This window comes from Leptopilina heterotoma, unplaced genomic scaffold (assembly GCF_015476425.1).
Source record: "Leptopilina heterotoma isolate Lh14 unplaced genomic scaffold, ASM1547642v1 Lhet_160, whole genome shotgun sequence".
NCBI lineage: Eukaryota > Metazoa > Arthropoda > Insecta > Hymenoptera > Figitidae > Leptopilina > Leptopilina heterotoma.
In genome coordinates, this window is record NW_025110875.1 from 333,954 (window position 1) to 347,925 (window position 13,972).

The 13,972-nt window shown below is 32.7% G+C and overlaps 2 protein-coding genes across 3 annotated transcripts in view; one reads left to right on the plus strand and one right to left on the minus strand.

Moving 5' to 3' along the window:
* Positions 1-13,972, minus strand: part of LOC122498864 (pre-rRNA-processing protein TSR1 homolog) — a 179,619-nt gene that overhangs the window by 105,425 nt on the left and 60,222 nt on the right. Inside the window, exons 3-4 of the mRNA XM_043606842.1 lie at positions 1,510-1,753; positions 1,218-1,412 (exon numbers count right to left, since the gene is read on the minus strand). Coding sequence (XP_043462777.1) covers positions 1,218-1,412; positions 1,510-1,753 — 439 coding nt within the window. The remainder of the gene's footprint in view (positions 1-1,217; positions 1,413-1,509; positions 1,754-13,972) is intronic.
* The window catches only part of LOC122498873 (DNA replication licensing factor mcm6-like), a 37,645-nt gene that overhangs the window by 10,429 nt on the left and 13,244 nt on the right, over positions 1-13,972 (plus strand). For both annotated transcript variants that reach the window (XM_043606862.1, XM_043606863.1), the window contains exon 2: positions 13,727-13,825. The gene's annotated coding sequence lies outside the window, so the exon portion shown is untranslated. The remainder of the gene's footprint in view (positions 1-13,726; positions 13,826-13,972) is intronic.

Here is a 13,972-nt window from a genome sequence, read left to right on the forward strand (position 1 = left end):
TCAATGATTACGAATACGATGTTTGTTTTCAAAAATTCAAAGTGGCTAATATAATATGAAGAAGAGAAATTTAAAAAAATTTATATCCACGCTAGCTGGTTGTGAGTCGACGCAAGTGCTAAAACAAGTCAATTGTCAGTGAGCGCTCCTAGGACATTTACACCTACCTGACTGGTATTAGAACTCCCAAATAACAAAATTAAGGTCAATTGCATTTAAAAAGAAAATTCCGCCATTTTAAATTTATGAAAACTTACATCAAATTCGTAATCAGCGACCCTAGAAACCACCGAGTGACAAAATTAAGGTCAATTGCATAAAGTAAAAATTTTTGTTCCATATTGGATGGGAAGTGGTCAAAGATTGGTGAAAAATTGACCTTGTGGTTTATGGACGGCCCCTAAGCTTATACCGCGGCTTATATCATGACTATCAATAAATCTAGGTGTCAATGTTTTGACAAAGAAGGAAGAATACTTCAATTAAATAAATCTTCTAATGTGTAATGAATTTATATAAAGTTTTTCTATCGCTTTACTAAACTAAAAACTGAAAATTTAAGGACATAATTATAAAAATAAAAAATGAAAATAAATGAATAATTTTTTTATTTATAAACTACTATTAAAGGTAATCAAAATATAAATAAAGTAAACAATATTTAATTATATATTAGTTATTAAATTGATAAAATAAATAAAAATTTATTTTAAAAATTAAGCAAAAAATTTGCAGATTATGTTTTTTTCCTTATATACTATAAACAATAAGCGAAATATTTCCTTCATTTTCAACACATTATTGGTATTTGTATGTCATTTATATATTAAAATTATAGAATTAATAAAAAATATTTTTACAATTTTTAAGAAAAAGTTTCTAAGTACTAGATAGCTGTATTATGAATACCAGCCTACTAATTTTAGGTTAGGATTTCTGTCAAAATAATTGTTCGAATAAAATAACCGAGTTGAGTTGTACAATTCGAAACTCCGATTTTCGAATTGGCTAGTTCGATTCGAATCGGCCAATTCGAAACTTCGAATTCGAATTGGCTAGTTCGATTCGAATTTACTTTCGATTCGAATCGGCCGATTCGAAATTCGAAACTTCTAATTCTAATTGGCTAGTTCGATTCAAATTTTCTATCGATTCGAATTTTGCACACCTCTAGACAGTATTTAAAAAGGCTAATAAAATTATAAATGGAAATTTACCTGCGATGTGAACTTTAGTTTCTCTGCAAGCAAGTATGGTCTTCTGCTACGGAAAAAGACATTCTTTTGCTTCTGGGAACCAATGCGTCGTAAAATATTTAGTGCATCCAAAGAAGTGTCTAGTTGTAATGTTTTCTCCTCAGGTAGCCATTTTGAAATTTCAGTCTCAACTAATTGTTTATGCTTTTGACGCTTCTGTATAAATAAAAAATAATTCAAAGATTTCCAATTTAACAATAGCTGTTAATCATAAGAACAAAATATTATTTAGATAATTGTTTAATTTAACAACCTTTGCAGGAACATTTTCCAAGTCTGTAAGCGCAACTGTAGCTGCAGGTAAACCTTGTGCAAGAACAGTTAATAATATATTTTGGCCCCAAGAGTCAACAACTTCCGACGCATCGCCTTCATTATTAGCTTTAGCCGAAGTCAGAAACACAACTGTATCGGAAACTTTTGCAGCATCCAATGTTGAAATTGTATCACCAACTGGTGATATAATTAACGTGAATCGTTGTTTAAATTTGCCAATACTAGGGGGGGGGAAATACAAAATATGCAGTTAATATTAGGTTTAATTAGAATAGCTTTAAAATAAACGATAATAGATACTTTACATTTAAAAATGTTTTAATTATTTAAAAACGTGTATAAAAAATTTCTAACTTCGAAATACAGTAGTTTTTTGGCTTTAAGCACAAGTAAATATGTATAAATATAAGATATAAATGTATGTATGTAGGTTCACCTATCCATGCAATATTACCACGTAACATTACTGTAATGTTACTGTTATATAATATATTATCAGACGGACAAGGCAGAAAAATAGGACGTATACGTATATTTATTTAGCGTATAGTAAAATACATATAATGTACAGAAAAACGCCATAACATATCACATTATATACAGTAAACTTCCATAGGTTACTCACAAGTTTAATATCGACAAACACTTAAAATCACAAAAAACAGTGCATGCATGTATAAGATTATAAGTAAATAATTTTATATATTTGTGCTTAACGCGCAAAAAGTACTGGCTTTCCATTTATTATTACAGTATTTTTTTCAGAAGGGAGCACAAAGTACATCCAATGTAATATAAAATAATTAAACAATATCTTATTTGAAAATAAATTTATTGTTTTCTAAATGTACAAATGATAAATCTTCAAGTTACTCGAAGAACAATGATTAATTTGAGAACATGATCCAAGTTAGGAGATTCAGAACTCAATTAATAGAAATAAAAGTATAGTAGAATTCCGGCTACAAAAAATTTCTTTTTAATAATTATGAATACAAAAACATCACAACTTGTTATCGAGATTACAAGACAAAAAAATTCTTTTTCACAAAATATACAATCACTGTTGTACAATGATTACTATTAATGTTCTTTTGCAAAGAAAGTTATGTCTCGCAATATATTAAAACGGATGTTTTTCTTAGAATATCCATTAATTAAATATCTTAAAGCTAATAATTTTTATTTACTAACATTAATTTTATAACTTGACAGTTTGAGATTAGATATCCCGTTATTTAGTTTTATAAAGTCATTCTTTGAGTGTGAATATCGATTTCTTTTAAACTCTTTGCAGCCATTGTTCAAATTAGCCAATTGAGAAACAAAAAGTCAAAAAGAATAACAATCTATGAAAAATGAAACAGTAGCTCCATCTAAAAATATACTTTAAGTGAACAGAGAAAGCCTTTCTATATAAATATTTTTCTAATGGAGAATCGAGAAATATATTCGATAATTTTGAAAAGCGACCTTAAAGAATTGATTTTTGTATAATGAAGTAGGAAGGTATATGTACGCAATGAATTAAATTCAGTTGTTTACTTCACCTCAAAGTGTAAGGAAGACAGTTTGAAGTTAAACGATTTATCGTTCGGCGTTACATTACAATTATAACGGACAGTGAAATAGAATTTGTGAGTAATATTAATAAATAATAAAGATTAATTTTTTAAGTTTTTATGAATTTCTTATTATTATTTATTTATTGTATATGTTATATATAATAAAAAATTCAGAAAGAACATTTCTGCAAAATTTGAAGTAAATCGGTTGAGTAGATTTTGAGTTATCGTGTCAACCAGAATTTTTTTCTTATTATTTCATTTTCAATTTTATTTGCATTCATGGGCTTAACTGAAATTAGAGACTGGTTTTTCGCTCCGTGTTACTGGGCAGTAAACACATTGAAGCGTTCACTAGCAAAGGAATTCACCCGAGCTTCATTAAAAGGGCAGAAGTTACTTGCTCTAAAACTCGCGACACATTTCAAGAGTGACGTATACCTCTTCGACAACATCGGATATTTCCGCACGGGAGAGCAAAAGCTCTACAAAAATATTCGTTATTCTCAACGAGATTCCCGTTACGCCGTTCTCTCTCTGTTGCCGCTCAGAATGTTATGAGAAGCAACAACGAATATCTGCAATTCGTTACAAACAGGGACGACGTTATCAGAGACAGCATTGGAGTGCGCTACCTTCTTGGTTCCGCTATCGAGGAGCAAATCAGTGCTTATCGTGACGCGTTGCTTACTGCTTGTAATCGCAACAGCATTGATACCACTGTAAGTGAGTTTGCTCAATTCTCGAAAGTTACAATTTGCAGGCGAACCGAGAAGCGAGTTCCCTGACCAGACCCGACTCCCCCCTCCCAGACCAGCGTACGCCCTCCCAAATATTGAAGGACAAATTTAATATCTAAGATGTCTTTCAATTTCGATAAGTATCGCGATGATGTTCGCGAAGCGAAAAAGACGCAAGATGCGAAAACGGATTTGTATCCCGATTATCAGATTATAGTCTGGACCACTGTCAAGGATCCAGTAACAGCTGATGAGTCCTCATGACCGCGTCCTGCAAAATGATAGTTGGCTGAGAGTTCTTCTCCGCGATCGCCCAACCTGTTCTGGCGAGGAAGTTGTAGCAGAGTTGGGTAAATTCTCCCCTACTACGAAGAAAGAATTCTTCCGTATTAAAGATGAGCACCAAGACTCAATATTTATGCGTTCTTGGAGATCGAACCGCCGGAATGATTACCCTGGTGGTCACAAGTCCTTATTCGATGAAAAGTAGACTTCCCCTGTCGTTTCATCGTGAACACAGTCGACATCTCAGTCGATCTTCCCCTTGTATATATTTAAATTTAAAAAAATATAGCAGTTATAAACTTCAACAGTTTATAACTTTTAAATTTTTTTATTATTTTTTCTGTATTCTTTAAATATTAATAAACAATTTGGAAAACAATTTATATTAAAAATATTAAACTTTCTTCTTTATCCTGATTTTTCAAAAAATTATCATAAAGAATTATCATCAAATATTCCATGATGAGTCAATCAACTGCATTTAGAAGATATACTATTCTGGTGACTCAGAAACAGACCTCAGGTACACGTGGTGCCTACGTCGATTTCTATAAAGTGCCAGGACTTCAGGAAGAGGCCCACATAAGTGGAATTCGACCGATTACTGGAGATGCATCAACAATTTACCACGACCGTATTTATGAACTCATCCGTGGCGAATCGCACGTGATTCTTTCGGAATCAAGGGTCCTGCTTTTTGTAGCGGACCTTTTTAGGGGCGCTATCACTGGCACAGCTTTGTCACGTGTTGAACGCTTCTATGCGTGTGGTAGTTATTGGTGGAATGAAAAACGGAATAAAACCTTCCATTTTGGACCAATTTCCACTAGGTCAGCAACAAAAGAAAATGAATCTGCCATTTACAAAGGACTATCTCGTGCTCCCCAAAAATTGAAAACCGGGCAGTATAGTGCCAGGTTGTGATAATTACCGGTTAACGTAATGCTTGAGGAAAAGAAGAAGATTGTAAATAGTTTGGTAAATGATGGGGGTGCCGGTCCTAGTGGAAGTGACTTAAATGATTGTCCACGAGTACATGAAGAGGTGGCTATTGCAAGCGGCAGTAAGGATATTCCAATAAGTGTCGAAATGACTGATAGACAGGAGGACGAGAAGTGGCAGGAGGAATTGAAGATTCCTGGGATTCCCAATTGTCATCTTTCAATATGGGTTCCAAGAAGTGGAAGGAAGTTTTGAGCAGTGGAATTTGAGAATAATGTGATTGAGCTACCGTCGTGGTGGCGTCGTTGAAGCGCCTCGAGTTATAATAAATTACGATCCAAATCGTAAGAAGGCACATAGGTAGCGAATCGCTCCGTGTTACTGGGCAGTGAACACAGCGAAGCGTTCAGTGGCAAAGGAATTCACCCGAGCTTCATTAAAAGAGCAGAAATTACTTGCTCTAAAACTCGCGACACATTTGAAGAGTGACGTATACCTCTTTGACAACATCGGCTATTTCCGTACAGGAGAGCAAAAGCTCTACGAAAATATTCGTTATACTCAACGAGATTCCCGTTACGCCGTTCTCCGCTCAGAATGTTATGAGAAGCAACAACGAATATTTGCAATTCGTTACAAACAGGGAAGAAGGCATATAGGTAGCGAATCGCACGTGATTCTTTCGGAATCAAGGGTCCTGCTTTTTGTTGCGGACCTTTTTAGGGGCGTTATCACTGGCACAGCATTGTCACGTGTTGAACGATTGTATGCCTGTGGTAGTTATTGGTGGAATGAAAAACGGAATAAGACCTTCCACTTTGGACCAATTTGCACTAGGTCAGCAATAAAAGAGAATGAATCTGCCATTTACAAAGAACTAACTCGTGCTCCCCGAAAATTGAAAACCGAGCAGTATGGTGCCAGGTTCTGCTGATGCTATCGCTATTGATAATCAGGACAGGGACACTTGTATTAAGCTGCGAGAGGAGGAGGCGGCTTGCATTGAAAAGATCGAGCAGTATGGTGCCAGGTTGGGATAAATTACCGGTTAACGTAGTGCTTGAGGAAAAGAAAAAGATTGTAAATAGTTTGGTAAATGATGGGGGTGCTGTTCCTAGTGAAAGTGACTTAAATGATTGTCCACGAGTACATGAAGAGGTGGCTATTGCAAGTGGCAGTAAGGATATTCCAATAAGTGTCGAAATGACTGATAGACAGGAGGACGAGATGTGGCGGGAGGAATTGAAGATTCCTGGGATTCCCAATTGTCATCTTTCAATATGGGTTCCAAGAAGTGGAAGGAAGTTTTGCGCAGTGGAATTTGAGAATAATGTGATTGAGCTACCGTCGTGGAGGCGTCGTTGAAGCGCCTCGAGGTATAATAAATTACGATCCAAATCGTAAGAAGGCACATAGGTAGCGAATCGCATGTGATTCTTTCGGAATCAAGGGTCCTGCTTTTTGTTGCGGACCTTTTTAGGGGCGTTATCACTGGCACAGCATTGTCCCGTTTTGAACGCTTCTATGCGTGTGGTAGTTATTGGTGGAATGAAAAACGGAATAAGACCTTCCACTTTGGACAAATTTCCACCTGACTACGGTTCCTCCCACCACGTAAAGCTAGAGCGCCGAAGCAGTAGAAGTTGAAATCGAGTCCCAACAACTGGCAACGTTGCGTAGAAGGTTAAAAAGCAATTTAATCATAAACACTAGGCATCAGCCTAAAATTAAAATATTTTCTTTCTGAATTCTGATTCATGTTCACATCAGAATTAAAGTCATGTTATTTAATGTGATATATTTTTTTATAATTAAATATATCGGATACGTGAATAATAATGCTAATTTTCACAAAAAATTATTTAATTTCATTCTAAAAATCGACGTTTTTTATTAAACAGCTCCCAAATACACAAAAATTATTATTTTAATAATATCCTACGTAATCGAAAGCTAAATCTATTACAGATTCAGAAAAACTTTTAATTTTTTTTTCAATTAAACGGTCTAACCAGAATATTGCCAACCGATTTGTCCTGCATAGAAACGAGACCACCTTCGGCGCCCTCTATAGGCGACAAATTGAAACTTCTTTTAAGTATAAATATATTTTCGTAAACTTAAAATTCACTAAACAAAGTACTCGAAACCAAATTTTAGGTATTAATTCATTTCATGAGAAATGAACAATCCATGATTGTCCACAACCGGACGCTGGGGGGTTAAAAATTGTCCATTTGGTTTTTAGAACAACGATTAAATTTATACCCCTCACTCATACTACGAAGATTATTATAGTTAATTATCTGTGAGACATTTCAATTTTTTTGACAATATTTTCTAATATCAACTCATAATGTGACTGGCGCGGATGTTTCATTTGAAACGACATTTAGCCTCCTTCATCTGTTCGACAAGATTCTCCTCTTGCGAGTACTAATGCCACTAATGCTCACACCTGCAAGAAAGATTGCTATATTATTGGAAATTAAAAAAACGAACAGATAATAATTTTCACTAAAACATTATTGACGACCACGTTAAACATTTTTATACATGCATATAATTTTGGTAAAGGCTTTACATTTCCGAGTTAAGATGGCAAGCCTCCATGCGTTGCTATTACTTACCTTACCTTTGTAAAACCTGTGGTTGCGTCAGATCACCCTGTCATTCTGAAGAAGTGACCTGCCAGAAAGCAGAGCTCTTCACTTTCACTCGCGGATGTGTTTTTCTTTTATTATTTACAAATGTGATTTTTGTTCATTAAGAATTATTTTATACCTTGACAATTTGAGGTTAGATATCTCGTTATTTATAAATTTACAAATACAGTTTATTCTCTTAAATGACGTATTTAAAAATACCGAATCCTCCTAAATGAAGGATCATTAAAATTTTATTTACTCCGGCCCATAATTTCCTAAATGAAAAAGTTGGGCCCAAGCTGGCTAAAATACAAGTATTACATTTAAACACAAACTTCAGCCCCCTAAGAAATGATCCAGTCCTGAAAGAATCCATCTTTGCATCTGAGAGGACATATAAAACCTGTATGCCTATTGAATACATTAATTGTAATCTCTCTAGCTACATGTCAGTAATTGATGAAACATATGCCAAGATGTGTGAAGTAGAGGAGGAAATTCAGTGTTTCTCAAGAAGAAAAACGTTTTTAATGGAAAAGTTGGACCCAAGCAGGCTAAGCAATAATTATTACATCTAAACATCAACTTGACTTTGTCTATTCAAATACATAGATTTTACTGTGTCGGTTTACTTTGGGCGAGAATCATCTTTCTCAAGAAAGCAACAAGTCAATTGTCTTCCCTAGTGGAAGATCAATACTGAACTTCTTTTAAAGATAAACACCATTTAGAGTGCCTGGACTTATTCAAGCATTTCTGAAAGCGATGGGAAAAGCAGTTAATATAAGATAAAAGTCACTCAATCTATTCTCGTACTCTCACATTCCTACACTCACTCTATCCATTCTAGCACTATCGCATTCTTACACAATTACTTTATCCACTCTCAAACTAACGCATTCATAATGATTACACGAACAACACGATCACAAGGACCGCCTCCATGTTTAGAGAATCCGAATTTTGAATGTGCATCGCACAATATCAAAATTAACAATATTTAAGTCCGTATTCCTTTCATATATATTTTGTCTGTTCGCAGTTAGAAGGGACCTAGCGCCTTCCCCTTCGAGCGCTACTTGGAATTGAGTCCCGAGCAACCTTCACAACGGGGGTTGCTCGGACCCTTAAAGCCTCATTAAGGAAAACTGTTAATGACTTATCTATAATAATAAAAATATAAATTTTCAAATAGTAACATTTTTAATTTTTAAATTAACATATTTAAATTCCTTACTTTTTCACGATTTCATACATATTTTGTTTACCAAAAAATGTTTAAAATGTATGCTGGGGGAAGGCAGTAGCCTTCCCCCCACGGGACTACCTTGGGCATCTCTCCTTGTATGTAGTGTAGAGCGTTAACGATCGTGCTTCGTGAGTGGTATATTCATTTTTTGAATATATTACATTACCATATGATATATTTTTTTTATTTTGGATAACATTAGATATTTTCTTTTCTTTTTTTATATAATTTCTCTACAATTTGTAGAGAGTTAATTAAAGTGTTTCATGAATGGTATAGTTATATTTTTTATATATTATATTATCATTTGATAGTTTTCTTCATTTTAAATTTAAAGAAAAAAGAAATTGACATTTATTTTTTCTGTTTTGAATAACATTTGATTTTTTTTATTTAAAAGCTAAAAAAAATATTGGATAAAGTTGAAATTTCGATTGATTGGATATTGAATGAAATTGGAATTTAACGTATTTAAAATAGATTAAAGAGAATACATTGGATAAAATTAGAATTTGGCGTATTTGAAATAGATTAAATAGAATATATTGGATTCGTTTTTTGGGGGTTTTAGGGGTCGCTGAATTCGATAACGAATAAGTTTCAAGCGAATCTAAATTTTTTTAATTTTTGTAGTCGCCATTTTGGATCCGACATTTAAATTTTTTGTAATCTGACATCAGATTCGTAATTAGCGTCCTAGAAAACCCCCGAGAAATGAGAATTACATAAAATTTTTTACATAAAATTTTACATAAAATTTTAATTGTAGCAGAATCTATTCGAAATAAAAAGCAATTTATCGCAAATTAATTAGTTAACTTTTATAAGAATTACATAAAATTTTCTAAGTGGGAAATATATGTCCCGGAGGTACGAAAGGGATAATATCTACACAAAATAATGCTTTCTAGCTCATTCTTTTTTTAGTTAACTCTGAAATATCTAGACAAAAAATTTATTAAAGCAGAAACAATTAAAAAAATGTTTAGGCAAAATAATAAAAATTTTTGTAGTCGCCATTTTGGATCCGACATGTGAAATTTTTGTAATCTGACATCAGATTCGTAATCAGCGACCTAGAAAACCCATTCGTCAGTTAAAATCGACACCTATCGGAAACACTTGAATTGGTTCTCGTGTCTCTCTAGTCTTCTTGGTATATACCTGCGTAGTAATCGATTTTTCGTCACCCCCCCACATACCTACAGAAAGAATATTCCTTCATTGCCCTCATTCCTTACTTCATCTCCACTCGTTACGCTATTCCCTCTTTTTCTCTATATTCTTCTTGACTTATATATAATTTTATCATTTTTTTATTATTTTAACAACTATACACACACATTCACGTAAATAAATACACTATTAATATGAGTGGACAACGAAAAACAAGATCTTGGGGGCAACCAGATCCTTTGGTTAATTCAATTCTAAATACACCTCGAGATCAATCGAAAAAATACCCTATTGAAGGTCGACCTGATATAGCAACATTATATACAGAATATGATGAGTTATTTAATTTTTAATTGAAATCTGCGGGTTTCACGTTTGGGTACACTGATTTGAGGGACAAGTGCGGTGTTACTGACACGAGAACCCGCAGATTAACAATTAGTCAAGCCCTTCATTTCTGTAAAAAACGAAAGTGGTTGGTGAAGAAAATCAAACAAACATTATTGCATGAAATGATTCACGTTCTGATATTTGTCCGACATCCTAGTGATGTGGACGATTATCATGAACACAGGGATCATTTCATGCAATATATGGATAAATTACATATAAAATTAAAAGAGAAGAAGATACGTTTAAAAGTAACTGTTAAACAAGTTACCGTTGCCACAGAGCAGTTACCGTTATCGCAAAAAGAGGAAGAAGGAAGAACAGCTAAAGAAAAAGTTACCGTTGCCACAGAGCAGTTACCGTTAACGCAAAAAGAGGAAGCAGGAACAACAGCTAAAGAAAAAGTTACCGTTGCCACAGAGCAGTTACCGTTAACGCAAAAAGAGGAAGCAGGAACAACAGCTAAAGAAAAAGTTACCGTTGCCACAGAGCAGTTACCGTTAACGCAAAAAGAGGAAGCAGGAACAACAGCTAAAGAAAAAGTTACCGTTGCCACAGAGCAGTTACCGTTATCGCAAAAAGAGGAAGAAGGAAGAACAGCTAAAGAAAAAGTTACCGTTGCCACAGAGCAGTTACCGTTAACGCAAAAAGAGGAAGCAGGAACAACAGCTAAAGAAAAAGTTACCGTTGCCACCGAGCAGTTACCGTTAACGCAAAAAGAGGAAGCAGAATAGTTAACAGAATTTTAAAAAAATGAATATTACGGAAGCAGAATTAATACATATATTGCAGACAAGATTTTCTTTTCATAATTTTAAAGAAAATCAAAATGAAATTATTAAAATAATACTTGAAAAGAAAGATGGAATTTTTATATTGCCAACCTCATCAGGAAAATCGTTGTTTCTTTTTTGAAAATGCTATAAGAAATTGTGGGACGACAATAATAATTTCTCCTTTATTGGCTCTACTTGAAGAACAATTTTCTAAATTAACTACATTAAATGTAAGTGTATACATAAATTATATTATTTAAATGACACGTACTAATACACGGAAAAAACTGCATGGTCAGGACAACCATATATATTGAAAAATACGGGATATTCATAGTTAAGGGTATCACATCCATTTCTATATAAGTGTCAACTAAATAAATGGATGTTGTATCCATCAAAATGGCTGTGGTATCCATAGAAATGGATGTGATAACCTTAACTATGGATATCCCGTATTTTTTAATATATATGGTTGTCCCAACCATGCAGTTTCTTTCCGTGTACTAATTGCTCATTGCATTTTAGAATGGGGATACAGTTTTAGAAAATATTATTTAGAATTAAAAAATTTGAAAAATATTTTTAATAACATTCAAATCTGTTTATTTACTGCTACATTGATAGCAAATGAAATTGAAGAAGTGAAAAATTTGTTGCAACTACAAAATTGTGAAATGTACGTTATATATTCATTTTAATAATATTTTTTTTTAAAAATATTTTCAAATAAAAATTACATAAATAATATAATTTATTATTTTAGATATGTTGGAAATTTTTATAGAAATAATTTTAAGTATATTGTTCGAAATGTTTTCACTAGAAAAGAAAAAAATGAAGAAATTGTTAATTTCATTCAAAACAATCATAACGATAATAATGGTATCATTTATTGTGATTCAATTTCAAATTGTTATTTCATTAATATTTTATTGAAAATAAATAATATAAATTCAGAAATTATTCATGCAAAATTAGATAATGAAAAAAATTACTATTTTCAATAAATGGAAGAATAATAAAATTAAAATTATTTGCTCGACTATTGCTCTTGGTATGGGAATAGACAAAACTAATGTTCGTTTTGTAATACATACAAACTTGTCAAATTCTTTAAGTAATTATATACAAGAAAGTGGACGAGCTGGAAGAGACAATTTTGAAAGTACATGTTTGCTATTTAGTAATCCGAGTGAATATCATTTCAAAATATTAAAAATTCTTAACGACAGTAATTATAATTTTACATTAAAAGAATTGCTAACAAAAAAATTATTAGAAATGATAGCATATTCGAATAATACAAGTAAATGTCGATATTCTCTTTTAATAAATTATTTGAAAGATTGAAATATTAATGAGAATAACAATTTGATATGTAATAAATGTGATATTTGTTTAAATCAACAAACATTTATCGCTATTGATGTTATAAATTATTCACAAAAATTATACAGCAGTATTCAAGAAATTAATTTTCATAATTTGAAATTAACAATTACGAATATAATACATTTCTTCAAAGGAATCGTTTCTTAAAGATGGTAACTTCCTACGTTATCATGAAATAATGTAAGAAGGGATAATATATGTCAAGGAACTCGAAGAGTCTCTGGGTGCATGTAGCTCAGTGGTCAGAGCAGTCTACCGGGCAATAGAAAGGTCGTGGGCTCGGAACCGTTTTTTTAAGTTTTTTAATAATTTTGAAATTATTAATTAATTTCGAAAATATTTTTCAGATTAAGCAGGTATCTGTATCTGTATTCGGGCAGCTGTGCTGTCGATACATATGAAATCCATGAGCTTTTCGAGATTTATTTAAGATATTTAATTTATTTGTAAAATTAATTCAGATAATTGATAACTTCTTTTACCTTGAACAAAGGGAAGAACTTTAATCCCAAATTTTGAAAGAAAAAAACCGAAAATGTAAGACTAAGGCAACTGGGTTGTTTACGAGTTCCCAAGTTTTGGCAAATAACGGAAGATAACAGAGATGAAACAGAAGTTAGTACCTAGCAAAAGGTCGTACCTTCCAAATATACGTTGGCGGTTGCCTAAGCGACTAAATTCGCAAAAATCAGTAAAATGGAAAAATAAATAATTCATGAAACAAAGCCTAAGAGATAAATTCGATTTAAAAAAAAACAAACAAAAAGTGAAAAAATGGAGAAGGAAGATAAATTGGCGAATTATGACGAAAACGAATTTGATAGGAAATTCGTACGAACCCGATCGAAATTCGTACGAAAGTCGTACGAATTTCGCACGAATAATTTTTTCCTGGGATGTCTTTTATACATTTTCTAAAAGCTAAAAAAGTGACATTTTTCCGCACCTTCTCCACTTTACACTCATATTTTGAGAAAAGTAACAAATATTTAAAAATCTATCTAATTTCTTTTTATTTTTTTTTATAGAATCGCTGAAGAACCTTCGAGTTCTTCGGAGACGGAAGCGGCCAATTTGCCGCAACAACAGCGGTCGCCCATACTGGGAAACCCGGAAAATGATCTGATGTAAGTTTTTTCTATCTATCTATCTATCTATCTATCTATCTATCTAATGTAATTTTGCTCTAAACATAAAATCTAAAAAATTACAGGACTTTGCAATTTTCAAAAAAATTAAAAATTTTAATTTCTGTCAGTTCTGATTAGAGTTTT